Below are 17,174 nucleotides of genomic sequence, written 5' to 3'. Positions count from 1 at the left end.
GTTTTTATGGAACATGCAAAACATGTAATATGTAACATTCAAAACAATTGCGCCTCTTGTGATTGAGAAACAAGAGGTTCACACACCAAAAGGCCACACACACACACACACACACACACACACACACACACACACACACACACACACACACACACACACACACACACACACACACACACACACACACACACACACACACACACACAGGGTGGCAGGTAGCCTAGTGGTTAAAAGAGTTGGGCCAGTAATCGAAGGTTGCTTTTTCAAATCCCCGACTAGGTGAAAAATCGTTGATGTGCCCATGAGCAAGACAGTTAACTCTAATTGCTCCTTTAAGTCGCTCTAGACAAGAGCGTCTGCTAAATGACAAAAATGTACCACACACACACAGTGTTTTAGTACTGAACTGCTGTGTTCTGTGATGCAGCTGCGCATACAGGAAGTCAACATGACAGGGAACTTGAGGTGTTTGCGTCATTTGTAGATAAATACCACAAGCAGGGCGTTGTGTTGAACATAGAGATAAAAGTGGAGAGGAGTAGGGGCAACAGAGCTGGTCCACCATGGAGGAGGACATCAGGAAGAAAGGAATGCTCTACTTACAGCAACATAGGTTTGGCAAGGTAAGATCTGCCACAGCTCCTTTGTAGCACTCTCCTCAGAGTCTCTATGTGGCCTGAACACACTATTAATATGTGTTGCTTACTCACACACATAAACTCAATGGCTTCTGCCTTCTCGATATCATGAGCATAAGTCATCCATCAATCTAATAGTGGTATTGTTATCATGTAAGAAACAGCTGCTAATTGATCGAGGTTGTGAAATCATCTACACTGTAAAACAAAAATATTGTTGTTTCAAGTAATTATTATTTAGTAAATTGTTCCACAGCCTTTTTTTGGTTTACTCCACTTTTTGGTCCGAGTGTTACCTGAACAAAAAAATAGTTGGCCCAAACTTGACAAAACGTAGGCAAAAATTCAGCCAACTTAAATTTATGTTTGCTCAAATTGCCTCAAATGTTCATTAAACTACAAATTATTATTTGTGCGTCTAACCTAAAAAAAAAGCTGTGGAATTAGCTATACAAACCCACAGTGTTTTTAACATTAAAACAGAGTAAAATGCCCCACCAAAATTAGACAACTATACAGAAAACCCCAAAATTGCTGAAATAAATGAATCAAAACAATGATGAGAGAATAGTCAGATGAACTGATAATTGACAGACATGGTGGCGTAGCAGGAAGATCTAAATGCCATGTGAGTTCAAATCCCAGGTTAGGACATTTTTAATAAAATAATTACTATATAATTGAGTATGCACAATGTAATCATGTATGTCAAAGTATGTACAATGTGAAAGTTAAAAGCACTGTGTGTGTGTGTGTGTGTGTGTAACCAGTTGCACAGCCTTTTTTAGTTTTGATGCCAAAATAATAATTTATAGTTGAATGAACATATGAGACAAGTTGAGCAAACACATACAGTTGAAGTCGGAAGTTTACATACACCTTAGCCGAATACATTTAAACTCAGTTTTTCACAATTCCTGACATTTAATCCTAGTAAAAATACCCTGTTTTTGGTCAGTTACGATCACCACTTTATTTTAAGAAAGTGAAATGTCAGAATAATAGTAGAGAGAATGATTTATTTCAGCTTTTATTTCTTTCATCACATTCCCAGTGGGTCAGAAGTTTACATACACTCCCTTGGTTCACTCCAGATCTGACTGCCCTCGACCAGCACAAAAACATTCTGTGGCGGACAGCACTAGCATCGAATAGTCCCCGCGATATGCAACTTTTCAGGGAAGTCAGGAACCAATACACGCAGTCAGTTAGGAAAGCAAAGGCTAGCTTTTTCAAGCAGAAATTTGCATCCTGTAGCTCTAATTCCAAAAAGTTTTGGGACACTGTAAAGTCCATGGAGAATAAGAGCACCTCCTCCCAGCTGCCCACTGCACTGAGGCTAGGAAACACTGTCACCACTGATAAATCCACGATAATGGAGAATTTCAACAAGCATTTCTCTACGGCTGGCCATGCTTTCCTCCTGGCTACCCCAACCCCAGCCAACAGCTCCGCACCCCCCGCAGCTACTTGCCCAAGCCTTCCCAGCTTCTCCTTCACCCAAATCCAGATAGCAGGTGTTCTGAAAGAGCTGCAAAACGTGGACCCGTACAAATCAGCTGGGCTAGACAATCTAGACCCTCTATTTCTAAAATTATCCGGCGCCAGTGTTGCAACCCCTATGACCAGTCTGTTCAACCTCTTTTTCGTATCGTCCGAGATCCCTAAAGATTGGAAAGCTGCCCGCGGTCATCCCCCTCTTCGAAGGGGGTGACACTCTAGACCCAAACAATTGTAGACCTACATCCATCCTGCCCTACCTTTCTAAAGTTTTCGAAAGCCAAGGTAACAAACAGATCACTGACCATTTCGAATCCCACCGTACCTTCTCCGGCTGTGCAATCTGGTTTCTGAGCTGGTCACGGGTGCACCTCAGCCACGCTCAAGGTACTAAACGATATCATAACTGCCAATTATAAAACACTATACTGTGCAGCCATCTTCATCGACCTGGCCAAGGCTTTCGACTCTGTCAATCACCATATTCTTATCGGCAGACTCAACAGCCTTGGTTTCTCAAATAACTGCCTCGTCTGGTTCACCAACTACTTCTCAGATAGAGTTCAGTGTGTCAAATTGGAGGGCCTGTTGTCCGGACCTCTGGCAGTCTCTATGGGGGTGCCCCGGGGTTCAATTCTCGGGCCGACTCTTTTCTTTGTATTTATCAATGATGTCGCTCTTGCTGCGGGTGATTCCCTGATCCACCTCTACGCAGACAACACCATTCTGTATACTTCTGGCCCTTCTTTGGACACTGTGTTAACAAACCTCCAAATGAGCTTCAATGCCCTACAACACTCCTATTGTAGCCTCAAACTGCTCTTAAAAACTAGTAAAACTAAATGCATGCTTTTCAACCGATCGCTGCCCACCTAGCATCACTACTCTGGACGGTTCTGACTTAGAATATGTGGACAACTACAAATACCTAGGTGTCTGGCTAGACTGTAAACTCTCTTTCCAGACTCATATTAAACATCTCCAATCCAAAATTAAAGAATCAGCTTCCTATTTTGCAAAACAAATCCTCCTTCCCTCACGCTGCCAAACATACCCTCGTAAAACTGACTGTCCTTCCGATCCTCGACTTCAGCAATGTCATTTACAAAATAGCCTCCAACACTCTACTCAGCAAACTCAGTAGATGGCACAGTCTATCACAGTGCCATCCGTCTTGTCACTAAGCCCCATATACAACCCACCACTGCGACCTGTATCCTCTCGTAGGCTGGCCCTCGCTACATATGCGTCACCAGACCCACTGGCTCCAGGTCATCTATAAGTCATTGCTAGGTAAAGCTCTGCCTTACCTCAGCTCACTGGTCACTATAACAACACCCACCCTTAGCACGCGCTCCAGCTGGTATTTCTCACTGGTCATCCCCAAAGACAACACCGAGTTTGGCCGCCTTTCCTTCCAGTTCTCTGCTGCCAATGACTGGAACGAATTTCAAAAATCGCTGAAGTTGGAAACTTATATCTCCCTCACTAACTTTAAGCATCAGCTATCTGAGCAGCTTACCGATCGCTACTGCTGTACACAGACCATCTATAAATAGCCCATCCAATCTACCTACCTCATCCCCATATTGTTATTTTTATTTACTTTTTTGCTCTTCCGCACACCAGTATTTCTACTTCATCATCTGCACATCATCATCTGCACATCTATCACTCCAGGGTTCATTTGCTAAATTGTAATTACATTGCTACTATGGCCTATTTATTGCCTTACCTCCTCACGCCATTTGCACACACTGTATATAGACTTTTTCTATTGTGTTATTGACTGTACGTTACTTTTTTACCATGTGTAACTCTGTGTTGTTGTTTGTGTCGCACTGCTTTGCTTTATATTGGCAAGGTCGCAGTTGTAAATGAGAACTTGTTCTCAACTGGCCTACCTAGTTAAATGAAGTTAAATAAAAAATCAATCAATCAAACAAATTAGCATTTGGTAGCATTGCCTTTTAAATTGTTTAACTTGGGTCAAACATTTCAGGTAGCCTTCCACAAGCTTCCCACAATAAGTTGGGTTAATTTTGGCCCCATTCCTCCTGACACTGGTGTAACTGAGTCAGGTTTGTAGGCCCCCTTGCTCGCACACGCTTTTTCAGTTCTGCCCACAAATGTTCTATATGATTGAGGTCAGGGCTTTGTGATGGCCACTCCAATACCTTGACGTTGATGTCCTTAAGCCATTTTGCCACAACTTTGTAAGTACGCTTGGGGTCATTGTCAATTTGGAAGACCCATTTGTGACCAAGCTTTAACTTCCTGACTGATGTCTAGATACAATATATCCACATAATTTTCCTGCCTCATGATGCCATCTATTTTGTGAAGTGCACCAGTCCCTCCTGCAGCAAAGCAGCCCCACAACATGATGTTGCCACCCCAGTGCTTCACGGTTGGGATGGTGTTCTTCGGCTTGCAAGCCTCCCCCTTTTTCATCAAAACACAACGATGGTCATTATGACCAAACAGTTCTATTTTTGTTTCATCAGACCAGAGGACATTTCTCCAAAACGTACGATGTCCCCATGTGCAGTTGCAAACCGTAGTCTGTCTTTTTTTATGGCGGTTTTGGAGCAGTGGCGTCTTCCTTGCTGAGCGGCCTTTCAGGTTATGTCGAAATAGGACTTGTTTTACTGTAGATGTAGCTACTTTTGTACCTGTTTCCTACAGCATCTTCACAAGGTCCTTTGCTGTTGTTCTGGGATTGATTTGCACTTTTTGCACCAAAGTACATTCATCTCTAGGAGACAGAACACGTCTCCTTCCTGAGCGGTGTGACGGCTGCATGGTCCCATGGTGTTTATACTTGTGTACTCTTGTTTGTACAGATGAACATGGTACCTTCAGGCATTTGGAAATTGCTCCCAAGGATGAACCGGACTTGTGGAGGTCTACCATTTTTTTCTGATGTCTTGGCTGATTTCTTTTGATTTTCCCATGATGTCAAGCAAAGAGGCACTGAGTTTGAAGTTAGGCCTTGAAATACATCCACAAATACACCTCCAATTGACTCAAATGATGTCAATTAGCCTATCAGAAGCTTCTAATGCCATGACATCATTTTCTGGAATTTTCCAAGCTGTTTAAAGGCACAGTCAATTTAGTGTATGTGAACTTCTAAGTGAATTATAACTGAAATAATCTGTCTGTAAACAATTGTTGGAAAAATTACTTGTGTCATGCACAAAGTAGATGTCCTAACCAACTTTCCAAAACTCTATTTTGTTAACAATAAATTTGTGGAGTGGTTGAAAAACGAGTTTTAATGACTCCATCCTAAGTATTTGTAAACGTCCGACTTCAACTGCAGTTTCAATTTGACAGAATTTTAGGCCAACAATACTTTTCTAGTTCAGGTAACACTTGAGTAAAGTTGAGTAAATAAAAATATGGCTGTGGAACCAGTTACTTAATAATAATACTTTGAATCAACTTGATTTTTTTGTACAATATAGCTAACCCTCATCAAGAAAGACAGTATAATGATGTTGCCACACATGACTGAAGAGAGAGTGTTAAATACCCTGCTGTGTTGTCCAGACTTTGCCAGCTTGTAGTCCAAGAACTCGGAAATGAGTTAACTCTGGTTCGTTCAGTCATCCCTATGGTGAAAATTAATAGGGAAAGAATGGTGGTATAAGTGGTATAAGTCTTTGTTTAGTTAAACCAGGGGGAATAACCTATAGTTAAGGTCAATTTCCTGTCAGGCTAGACTTTCCTGATGTGTTTGTATTTGCTCCAGGAGTAGTATTGCGGGTCTCAGACCAGTCTCGAAATCCCTCATAGAGGGTTTTGTTTTAATGTTGCAATAGCAGCAGTAGCAACCAATCTGCGAAACCCATCTCCACTGTGGTAGACTGAATCAATCGCATTTCTTTGTTGTAATTGCAAAATATTTCATTTTTTAAAAGGAACTTCACAGAGCAAAGCATCCAAGTTATTCCCCTCGACAGTATTGAGCAATGCCATATGAAGAGCAGTGTTGACAATGGATTCACTTTATCTTCCTCTTTTCACCTGCTGAACCAGTTGGATACTGTCAAACCTATTCCAGGCTATAGGAAGTGAAACTAGTAATAGGGCTTACCAGTAGCCTCATGAAACAAGCAGAGACATCCCTTAAAATATGAATATTGGCCTTCTGTGCCTCTGTTGCTGTCTGACCCCATGCTTTGTCTACTCCCCTACAGAAATGGAAAAAGGTCTGGTCGATCCTGTACAGGGAGAGTACCTGCTCCATCTCACGCTTGGAGTTCTTTGAATGCAAAGATGGTGCGAGCACCCTGGAGAAATCAGACAAAAACCTCCGCAAGCAGCAGGAGAGCAAGAAGGTGATCAAGCTAAGCGACTGTATCCGGGTGTCAGAAGTGGACATGGAGGGCTCCCCGAAAGACTGTGGCCAGTTCCATGTGGAGACTGCAGACAAACTTTTTGTGTTTGCTGTGGAGATGGTCGAGCTGGACGACTGGACACAGAAACTGTGCGAAATTGCATTCCCTGTACGTTCAGTCAGATCCCTTGTTCTGTCAGGTTTGATTCTGCTTAAAAGTAGAGGTATCGCACTTTATATGATCTGCATGTCCAGTTCATGTACAGTTCAACATAGGGCTGGGGACCTAAATCATAACTGATATGCAGTAAACATACATACAGCAATATATAACATTACACTTAGGACAACAGATATGACATTACACTTCAAAATATTTTTGAAAAGCAAGCAGATAACTCAGGAACTCAAAACTGTCACGCTATATAGAAAAAAATACTCTGTCACACACTGACTTCTGAGAGTTGACACTACCATCATGTGATGAAAAAGAGTAGCAGGGTTTACCAAAGAAACCCACTAATTTTAGCTGTTTTTAGCTGACTGTTGAAGAGTAATGTCTCACTCAGCTTGTGTTTTGAACTTAGTTAACAGTCTCTCCCTTATATGCTTTGTATTAGCAAAATACAATTCAGGAGGAAAAAAACAGTGCCAAAGCAGTAGCTAGCCCGCATTATCCATCATCCAACTAACACTGGTGAAACAGCAGGTACAGATCTAGTGCTTAGTACACAAGTGAACACTGCTAAGTACACAAGGGAACACTGTTATTATTACGCACAAGCACAACCAACAATACAAACATTCCAAGGCCCTGCAGTCTGTTTTCTTCTTCCAATATTTGGAAATGTGGACGTTCACAGTATGTTTATGATGGTATATTTGACCAATGCAGATGAACTGGGGTGAGAAAGGAGGGATGAAACGTAACAGTATGCAGCGGTCAAAGGAAGATGCTGCAGAAATGGGGATGGAGGACAACTCTCTGTACAGCAGAAGAGACAGTGGTAAGTCTTGCTATTTACCCCATGAAGGAAAACAAAATAATTTTATATAGCAAGACACATACACCCGTGCATGCATGCAAGCACACACACGCACACGCACACACACTCACACACACAGGCACACACACACACACACACACACACACACACACACACACACACACACACACACACACACACACACACACACACACACACACACACACACACACACACACAGGACATTCTCAGATAACTGCAGAGAAAAGTGTCACTGATACTGTATGTCTACATACGTAGCACTTGCTGTGGCCCACTGTATTTAATACAGCCTTGAGCTCTTTCAGGTCATGGGACACTGTTCTTTGACATTCATCTAATGTCTTGTAAATGAGATGATAAAGGTGCCTGACGTGACTAAACTCATCACTACTCTGATCAGTTACTGGAGTGTATACTGGAGTGTATACAGAGCTCAAGTTGAGGAACCTAGGGCTTTAAATAAGTAAGTCATATTGGGGTGTAGACATTGGAGCATTACAGTAACAGGACTTCAGATGATTAATTTGAATAAAGGAAGTGCTTCTTTATATTTTCCATTTGAGGTAAATGTTCAAAAAACTTGACTATACGGTATATAAAATAAAATAAAATATAAATGTCAATATATAATATAAAACCAAACTGCATTTTGTAATACATTTTCTGTGGCCTCTTACACACAGACACATTGTGTACATCTCTGTCTTATTTTGACTGTTATACATAGTGGAAAATTGTGACATATTTTCCTGTCTTGTGGTTGATGAGCATTGCACCACCAGTGTCCGCATGTTTGCACATTGACCACTTACTTATCAGTCAGAAGAGTTACATCCTGTTCTCTACTGTTTTCTGTTCTCTCCATGTCTTAAAAGTACAATGAGGCACTGACTTTTGACATATACATTTGATCTGTTAAATATCACATCCTTTCAACCAACAACATTTAGGGCTGATTTCTCAGACATAGGTGAATAGAAGCCCTGGACTAAAAAGCTATTTCAATGGAGATTCAATGGAGACTTAATCTGTGTCTAGTTTTTAGCTATGTTTTTCTCATCCTGGATCTTGGATATTCTTGTCTACAACTGGCAGTTCCATATTGATAAAAACTAGAACAAGATGTGTCCTTAGCAGCAACATCGTAATAGCTACAGCATTGTGGCAGTGATTTGAGTTAAGTATACCAGTATGTCTATTTCTGAGGGGCTGTAACCTATGTGCGGTCAATTATTAGTAGATGCACATGAGGTAAACCAGAGCCTGCGTTTGAGATCACAAGCTTAACAACTTCAGCATGCAACTTTCAGCTGACAGGCCTGCAGCCAGTGTATCGTTCTGAGGGTAAAACACACACTCTGATTCAGATTGTCTATGGTATTTACTGTTGGATTAAAAAAATGTAACAGGATCTCTGTGTGTGATATGAATAGGAATATCTCCACTGAGCTGATCGTAGCCAGATACTGTATGAGCCAAAGCAAGAATAGTTGTATAATGTGAAATTAGTGCTTGGGCTTCAAAAATATTTTTTTCTATCAGCATTACACAGTATATGTAGTAGTCATGGCACCTTGAGTTGAAATGTCTGCAGTGACTGTGTAGTCATCCATCCTGAATTCTCTGTTTTTTTATTTCATGTGCCATTTTCAGTCATGCAATCCCATGCCTCTCATAAACAAACAGCAAATGCATGTGGTGCACCAGGCAGAGGAAGCAACTCCTCAACCTCAACCTTCTGAAACAAGCACCTGGGAAGATATTAACCCAAAAACCAAAACACTTATCCATAGCATTTTTCAGGGCCACGCTTAGTTCAATGTGCCTCCAAATAGACCTACAGACAGACTGCAAAGTATCACATGACCTGAAGGCAATGTAGAACGGAACATTTTTTTTAAATAAATTCGGGTGAGAAACTGGTTTAGTGGTTTAGGCTCATCCACCAGTGGCAAAGAGGTGGAGCTGAGCTACTGTATAGAGAAGTCAGCGAGTTTATTTTAAGAACAGGGTATTTCTGTCAGATAGGGCTTGGATGTAACAGGAAGTCAATAGGCCTTCTCTCTTTTTGTTGGTTGAGGAAGTCCTGAGAGGTTACAAGCCAGTGCATCTTTTCAACGAAACATCCTCTACTCAGTGCAGCAATATATCTGTGGCTTACTAAGACATATTTTACAAACATGCTGCTCTGCTCAGCTCTGTTACAGAGTCTCTCTCTCAGGTGCTGCTCAAAGGCGCTACAGTGAAGATCCAGCTCAGTCAAGGGTGCTTTCAAAACATGACAAACGGATCTGTAAAAAAATGCAGCAACCCAATGGTTTTCAATGGGAGCAGTGCGTTGGGGGAGGGCCTAGGTTTGTGGTGTGCTGTCAATCAGAAAATTTGCCAAGATATGTCCGTCACAACCAATTAAAAATGTAGAACACCGTTTCTTGCTAACTATTTCTCCCCACCCTACTAAACCGCTGCGTTTGACATGTCCCAGCTAGCAATGAGGAATCGGCCCAGAAGCGGCCCTCTTCTGGGGGGCCAGAACTGATTGAATCGGCCAGGAATCGGGTGTCGGACTCGGCCAGGAATCAAAATAAATGACTGCCCAGAATCAGCCCAAGTACATCGGGCCGTGTCCGTCTACCGGAATTCAGACGAATTTGCTGGCATCTTACCAGAATCCCCCCAGAAGCGGCCCGATTGCTAATTTAAATAAATGTAACAAAATTACCCGATTTAGTAATTTTAAATATTACTATTATTCATTTTATACATACAAATATACCCATCCACAAAAAAAAAACATTTTGTGTTGAAGGAAACACCATACACTTGGTGAACGTGTCAGTGTGCATGCTCCTGGCCCGCCACAGGAGTCGCTACAGTGCGATGGGACACAGCAACAATGACAAAATATGGAAAAATAAATCATAAAATGTTAATTATATAAAGCATATGTAATCATCTGCCAGAGAGTAGCCCTAATCGTCCCGAGCCCCAAGTTATACATTTGGGCCAGATAACTCACACCGGAATCGGCCCGAGCTCAATCCTCGCATCCTAGCCATAAGTAATACTCAGGCCACATGAGTAGTAAGTAATACTCGGGCCCAGACTCGGGCCACATGACGTTTGACTCTCAGCCGAGTGCACCTACTCTCAGCCGGAATCGGCCCAGATTCACTGTGCTAGCTGGGGTGTTTCATGCATTTTGGTTTGAAGGCACCCTAAAGGGAAGGGATAGTGATGGATGTGACAGGTTTTCACAAGTGTCGGTTTTCATACTTTTCATCCATGAGTGGAAAGTATTTTCTTTGAAACCATGCTAACACATTGTGAGTCTGATCTACAGTATATTCAAACTCTCATTACATTAGCTGTCTCTAAAGGGATTTGGAAAATGTACGTACAGCACCTTCAGAAAATATTCAGACCCCTTGAATTTTTCCACATTTTGTTAGGTTACAGCCTTATTCTAAAATTGATTCAATTGTTTTTTTCTTCTCACAATACCCCATAATGACAAAGCATGATGTATGATGCTGCCACTACCATGCTTCACTGTAGGGATGGTGCCAGGTTTCCTACAGATGTGACGCTTGGCATTCAGGCCAAAGTTAGATTCTAAATACATGGCACTGTGTAGGTCTAGGATTGGTAATGAGAATGCATTCCACTTTTCTCTCACTTAAAGACTGTTATCCAAGTGAATGGAAAACAGGAGTAATGTGCCTCTGGCTGTGACTGGGATTTGATCTCCCTCCCACAGAGCAACTGACAAAGTGCAGTGCTCTCCCCCATAGCTTATGTTCATTGCACCGACTGTAACTTGGCTTGTTTCGTTCATAATGGGAACCACAGTAGCAGTGGGGAGGGGGTCCAGCACTGGAATGATTACTTTACAACTGGAATTTTGGGGGAAATCAGTTAGCCTGCAGTACAATATGCTAGGACCTGACAGAGAGTCTGGTGTTGTTTAACTCTGCACTGTACAGTTGCGGCCAAATATATTGTCACACTTGCACTTTTCTAAAATAATTCACTATTTCTTCGAAAAAAAACATTTTTAAAAATTAAATAAAACCTGTTATTAGATTTTCAACATTGAAGAACCAATTACATTTATGGAAACTTAAGTTTACATTTTTGATTGAGAAAATAAAGACAAATGGCATGGACAAAATTATTGCCACTCCCAGGCTAGTACTTGGTTGTGCAGCCTTTGACCAAGATAACTGCAGACAAACACTTCTTGTAACCATCAATGAGCTTGCTGCACCGTATACTGACAATTTGCCCCACTTCTTAACAACAAACTGCTCTAATTCTTCAAAATTTGAGGGATGCCCTCCACCAACTGCTGTTTTCAGATCTCGTTATAGCTTTTATATGTGATTCAGATCTGGACTCTTCGCTGGCCACTTCATATCCCTTGACTTATTCCACAATTTATTGTGTTAGAGTCTGAATTCAAAATTGATTAAATAGATTTTGTTTGTCATCCATCAACACACAATACGCCATAATGACAATGTGAAAACATGTTTTTAGAACATTTCAAATTGCAAACGTATAAAAAACGAAATACAGAAATGTAGTTTTACAGAAGTATTCACACCCCTGAGTCAATACAATACATGTTAGAATCACCGTTGGCAGCGATTACAGCTGATGAGTCTTTCTGGGTAAGTCTCTAAGAACTTTGCACACCTGGATTGTACAATATTTGCAAAACATTCTTCAAGTTCTGTCAAGTTGGTTGTTGATCATTGCTAGACAGCCATTTTCAAGTCTTGCCATAGATTTTCAAGCTGAATTAAGTCAAAACTGTAACTAGGCCACTCAGGAACATTCCATGTCATCTTGCTAAGCAACTCCAGTGTATACTTGGCCTTGTGTTTTAGCTTACTGTCCTGCTGAAAGGGGAAATCGTCTCCCAGTGTCTGTTGGAATGTAGACTGAACCAGGTTTTCCTGCTTAGCTCTATTCCGTTTTCTTTTATCCCCCCCAAAAAATCCCTAGTCCTTGCCGATGACAAGCATACCCATAACATGATGCAGCCACCACCATGCTTGGAAATATGAAGTGTGGTACTCAGTGATGTGTTGTGTTGGATTTGCCCCAAACATAACACTTTGTATTCAGGACATAAAGCTAATTTCTTCGCCACATTTTTTTGCAGTTTGACTTTATTGCCTTATTGCAAACAGGATGCATGTTTATAAAAACAATATCAAAAAATTGTTCAGGCATCCTTCTTTTCACTCTGTCATTTAGGTTAGTATTGTGGAGTAACTACAATGTTGTTAATCCATTCTCAGTTTTCTCCTATCACAACCATTAAACTCTCTAACTGTTTTAAAGTCACCATTGGCCTCATGGTGAAATCCCTGAGTGGTTTACTTCCTGTCTGGCAACTGAGTTAGGAAGGATGCCTGTATATTTGTAGTGCCTGGATGTATTGATACACCCTCCAAAGTATAATTCATAACTTTTTTTTTTACCCATCTACCAATAGGTACCTTTCTTTGCAAGGCATTGGAAAACCTCTCTGGTCTTTGTGGTTGAATCTGTGTTTGAAATTCACTGCTCAAATTGAGGGAACTTACAGATAATTGTATGAGTGAGGTACAGAGATGAGGTAGTCTTTCAAAAATCATGTTAAGCACTGTTATCGCACACAGAGTGAGTCAAATGTATTATGGGACTTGCTAAACACATTTTTACTCCTGAATTTATGTAGGCTTGGCATAACAAATAGGTTGAATACTTACTGACTCAAGACATTTCAGCTTTGAATTTTGTATTAATTTGTAAAAATGTCTTAAAACGTAATTCCACTTTGACATAATGAGGTATTGTGTGTAGGCCAGTGATACAAGATCTCAACGGGTCAAGGGGTGTTAATACTTTCTGAAGGCACTGTATGTCATCATGGTAACCAAATTCCAACATAGACAAACTTTGTATATAATGTCAACGCAACCAAATATCAACATTTGAAGGACAGTTTGTAAAAACTAATCATTTGTATGTTGGATTCACATCTCCATCAACCAAGAATGTACGTCAAAGAATAGGACTAAATCAAATCAAACTTCATTTAAAGTGCATTTAAAGCTTGATTTGATTTAGTCCTATTCTTTAACTTAGATTTTTGTTTGAGATGGAGACGTGATCCAACAAATCCAGTAGTGTAGTGGAGGGCAAATGCAAGTAAGCACAGTTTACCCCTGTTTTTTTTGCCAAGTTTACCCACAATTTGCAGAAAAATACATTTAAAGTATAGGAAGAGTGACTTTTTTCCCTGCACTGGCGTTCAGTGAATTTTTTACCACTACATCACTGAACATATCAATTATTAATTTGTAGACACATTGGAATTAAAGCCAGACTAAGTCAGTGGCACAGATTGAACTATTCAAGCAAAAGATACAACTCCTTCATATGTTGATATTTGGTTTCATTGACAACCAAACACAATGCAATATCACTTTTGATAAATACTATAAAAACTGTATATGGGTTTACATACTTTTATCACTAGGTGTAAAAATCCATGTGTAATAAGGACACTGCAATTTGAGTCAGTGTGATACTGTTTGCGTTGAGTTAGAGGAGAGTGTCTGTCTGTTTCCCAGACTGTCTGTCTGTTACATCCTGTCTGTCTGTTGTCTGTTTCCCAGCATTGAAGGAGTTTAGGGTGGTGGTGAGGAGGACGGAGGCAGCAGAGCGCTGCAAGCTGAGAGGCCCCTATGTTCTACGGACAGACTTCGACAGCCTCCTCCTCAAAGAGCCCAAGTCAGGAGAGGTTCTTTTCACCTGGCCCTACCGCTACCTCCGGAGGTTCGGACGGGACAAGGTGACCTTCTCATTAACTGTCAACTACAAAAGCCCAGTAATCACAGCAACATCTAAAATCTCAACAAATCTCTCTTGGAATGGTTGAGGATAGGGTTGTAAAATTCTGGTAACTTTGCCAGTATTCCAAGTTTTTCAAGAAATCCTTGTTGGGGGATTCCTGGATATCCCGCTTTTTCCCTCCTGATTTCACTAATCTTCTTACTGTGACTTCTGGGAATTTTGGGCAATTTTTGCAACCCTAGTTGAGGACAATTATTTTAGTGTTAAAGAAAGGTGACCCAAATACAGTACAGTCTTTAAATAAAGCACAACGAGGTTTCTCCCTATGAGTGAATAGCTGATAATTATATGTAAGAAACTTTCCTTCAGAGTGAAGTTTTAACCAATCTCACACAAATTTCTTTACAGGTGACATTTTCCTTTGAAGCTGGTCGCAGATGTGACTCTGGCGAAGGTAGCTTTGAGTTTGACACCAAACAGGGCAACATGCTGTTCCATGCCCTGGAGTCTGCCATCAACCTCCAGAGGAGTGCAGGCATACCCCTCCGACAGGCCTCAGGAGGCCAGGAGATGGACCCTGGGCCCAGGCTCCTGCCAGCAGGGGAGCTGGGTGTTTACAGCACCGTCAATGAAGGCCTGCAGAGGGATGGATCATCTCCCCCACACCTCCCCCAGGCCAAATTGGAGCCCCCCATGGAGAAACTCCTCACCGGGGTCAAGAGCCTGACACTGGACACCAGAGGCATTCCCTGCAAGAACCAGGTGAAGAACATCTCCAGCTGCCCTCTGATGAACAGCGAGAGTCAGACCTACTCTGAGATCAACATGCCTCTGGAGAGGAGGCAGCAGGAGGATAAGCCCTCCCTCAGCCTCAGCGCTGGACCCAACCACTCCTCAAAGGACTCAGACTACTCTCTCCCCTTTGACACCATTGCCAAGAACCTGATGGCAGACATGCTGCTTAGTGTCCACCTCCCCCTGGGGATGGAGCCGCAAGGCTGTGAGAGGTCAGGCTGCCAGGGGGACGATGCTCCAGATCCCCTCTATGACAGCATTGATGAGTTGGCCATCCGATCAGGCCTAAGTAGGTCTGAGGGCACTAAAGTCAGATACACAAAGGCAGAGCACATCTATGATGAACCGGAGGGCTGTGCTGCAGCTATAGCTTTGGAGCCCAACTGCCCCACCTCTGTTTACGATGACCCCGAGGAGGTCAGAGGTCAGGCATGGAAAATCATGGGCACCATAGTTGACCCCAATGGCCACGAGTATCCATACAACCCTCACGTTGACGACTATGCTGTCCCCAAGCCACCTAAGAGAGCTTTTCCGCCGGATACACCCCAACATGAAGAGGAGGAAAACTCTCCGTATGATAACGTGAGGGTGAAAATTAACTAATGTGAAAAAAGAGGGTCCCCACATCAAAGATGTCATCATGAAAAGATCTGGGATACTGTGTGAGCCCATTGTAAACCTGAATTCAGAGGATTTCTCAAGATTTATTGACTACTGTTCCCTGATGCTTCATAAAACCACAATGCCCAACATATTTTATTTTAATCGTGGTTTATCATATACCCAATTTCTGCTGTGAAGGCCTTGAATACACAATAACTACAATAACCTACAATAACTTATATATATATGTTTTACACTGTATGCTGTTGTACAGTCTTTGGCCAGCAGGAGGTACCAACACAGCTTGACTCCAAGTTTTCTTTGTAAGTACTTTTTAATCTTTGAAGCAGGATGTTTTGTATAACAAAGTTACCTAACTTGTAAATCTGAAAATAAATGTGATCTTTAAGTCCTATGGATTTTGATACCGAATCTGTCTGCTCAGCATCTATTTAAAAAATATAATTAGTAAGGGGTAAAAGTTCTGGAATACATTTGCATTATTTGAATCTCTGGAAAAGTATTTCCTGATGCTTTTCATGTGGTAGAAGTACAATGTGCCCCAGAGAAATCCTGTATTATCCTGTATATTGTACAGTGGCTTGCGAAAGTATTCACCCCCTTGGAATTTTTCCTATTTTGTTGATTTACAAACTGTAATTAAATTGGATTTGAATTGATATCACTTGATTTAAACAACATGCCTACCACTTTGAAGATGCAAAATATTTTTTATTGTGAAACAAACAAGAAATAATACAAAAAACTGAAAACTTGAGGGTGCATAAGTATTCACCCCCCCCTTCCCCAAAGTCAATACTTTGTAGAACCACCTTTTGTATCAATTACAGCTGCAAGTCTCTTGGGGTATGTCTCTATAAGCTTGGCACAAAGGCAAGGCAAAACTGCTCCAGCTCCTTCAAGTTGGATGGGTTCCGCTGGTGCACAGCAATCTTTAAGTCTGGATTGAGGTCTAGGCTTTGAATAGGCCATTCCAATACATTTAAATGTTTCCCCTTAAACCACTTGAGTGTTGCTTTAGCAGTATGTTTAGGGTCATTGTCCCACTGGAAGGTGAATCTCCATCCCAGTCTCAAATCTCTTGAAGACTGAAACAGGTTTCCCTCAAGAATTTCCCTGTATTTATCATTCCTTCAATTCTGACCAGTTTCCCAGTCCCTGATGATGAAAAACATCCCCACAGCATGATGCTGCCACCATCATGCTTCATTGGGGGGAGGGTGTTCTCGGGGTGATGGGAGGTGTTGGGTTTGCTCCAGACATAGCATTTTCCTTGATGGCCAAAAAGCTCAATTTTAGTATCATCTGACCAGAGTACCTTCTTCCATATGTTTGGGGAGTCTCCCACATGCCTTTTTGCTTATTTTTCCTTTAAGCAATGGC

General features: G+C 41.5%; 1 protein-coding gene across 1 annotated transcript; it reads left to right on the top strand.

Annotated features, from left to right (window-relative positions):
• Positions 1–468: 468 nt before the first annotated feature.
• Positions 469–16,185, top strand: dok2 (docking protein 2). The gene is made up of 5 exons (XM_024418360.2): positions 469–623; positions 6,347–6,655; positions 7,382–7,493; positions 14,192–14,367; positions 14,778–16,185. The coding sequence occupies exons 1-5, from the start codon at positions 564–566 to the stop codon at positions 15,768–15,770; spliced, it is 1,650 nt and encodes a 549-aa protein (XP_024274128.1). The 5' UTR covers positions 469–563; the 3' UTR covers positions 15,771–16,185.
• Positions 16,186–17,174: the final 989 nt, after the last annotated feature.

Source organism: Oncorhynchus tshawytscha, unplaced genomic scaffold, assembly GCF_018296145.1.
Source record: "Oncorhynchus tshawytscha isolate Ot180627B unplaced genomic scaffold, Otsh_v2.0 Un_contig_766_pilon_pilon, whole genome shotgun sequence".
NCBI classification, from domain to species: domain Eukaryota; kingdom Metazoa; phylum Chordata; class Actinopteri; order Salmoniformes; family Salmonidae; genus Oncorhynchus; species Oncorhynchus tshawytscha.
This window is presented reverse-complemented; position numbering and strand designations above follow the sequence as displayed.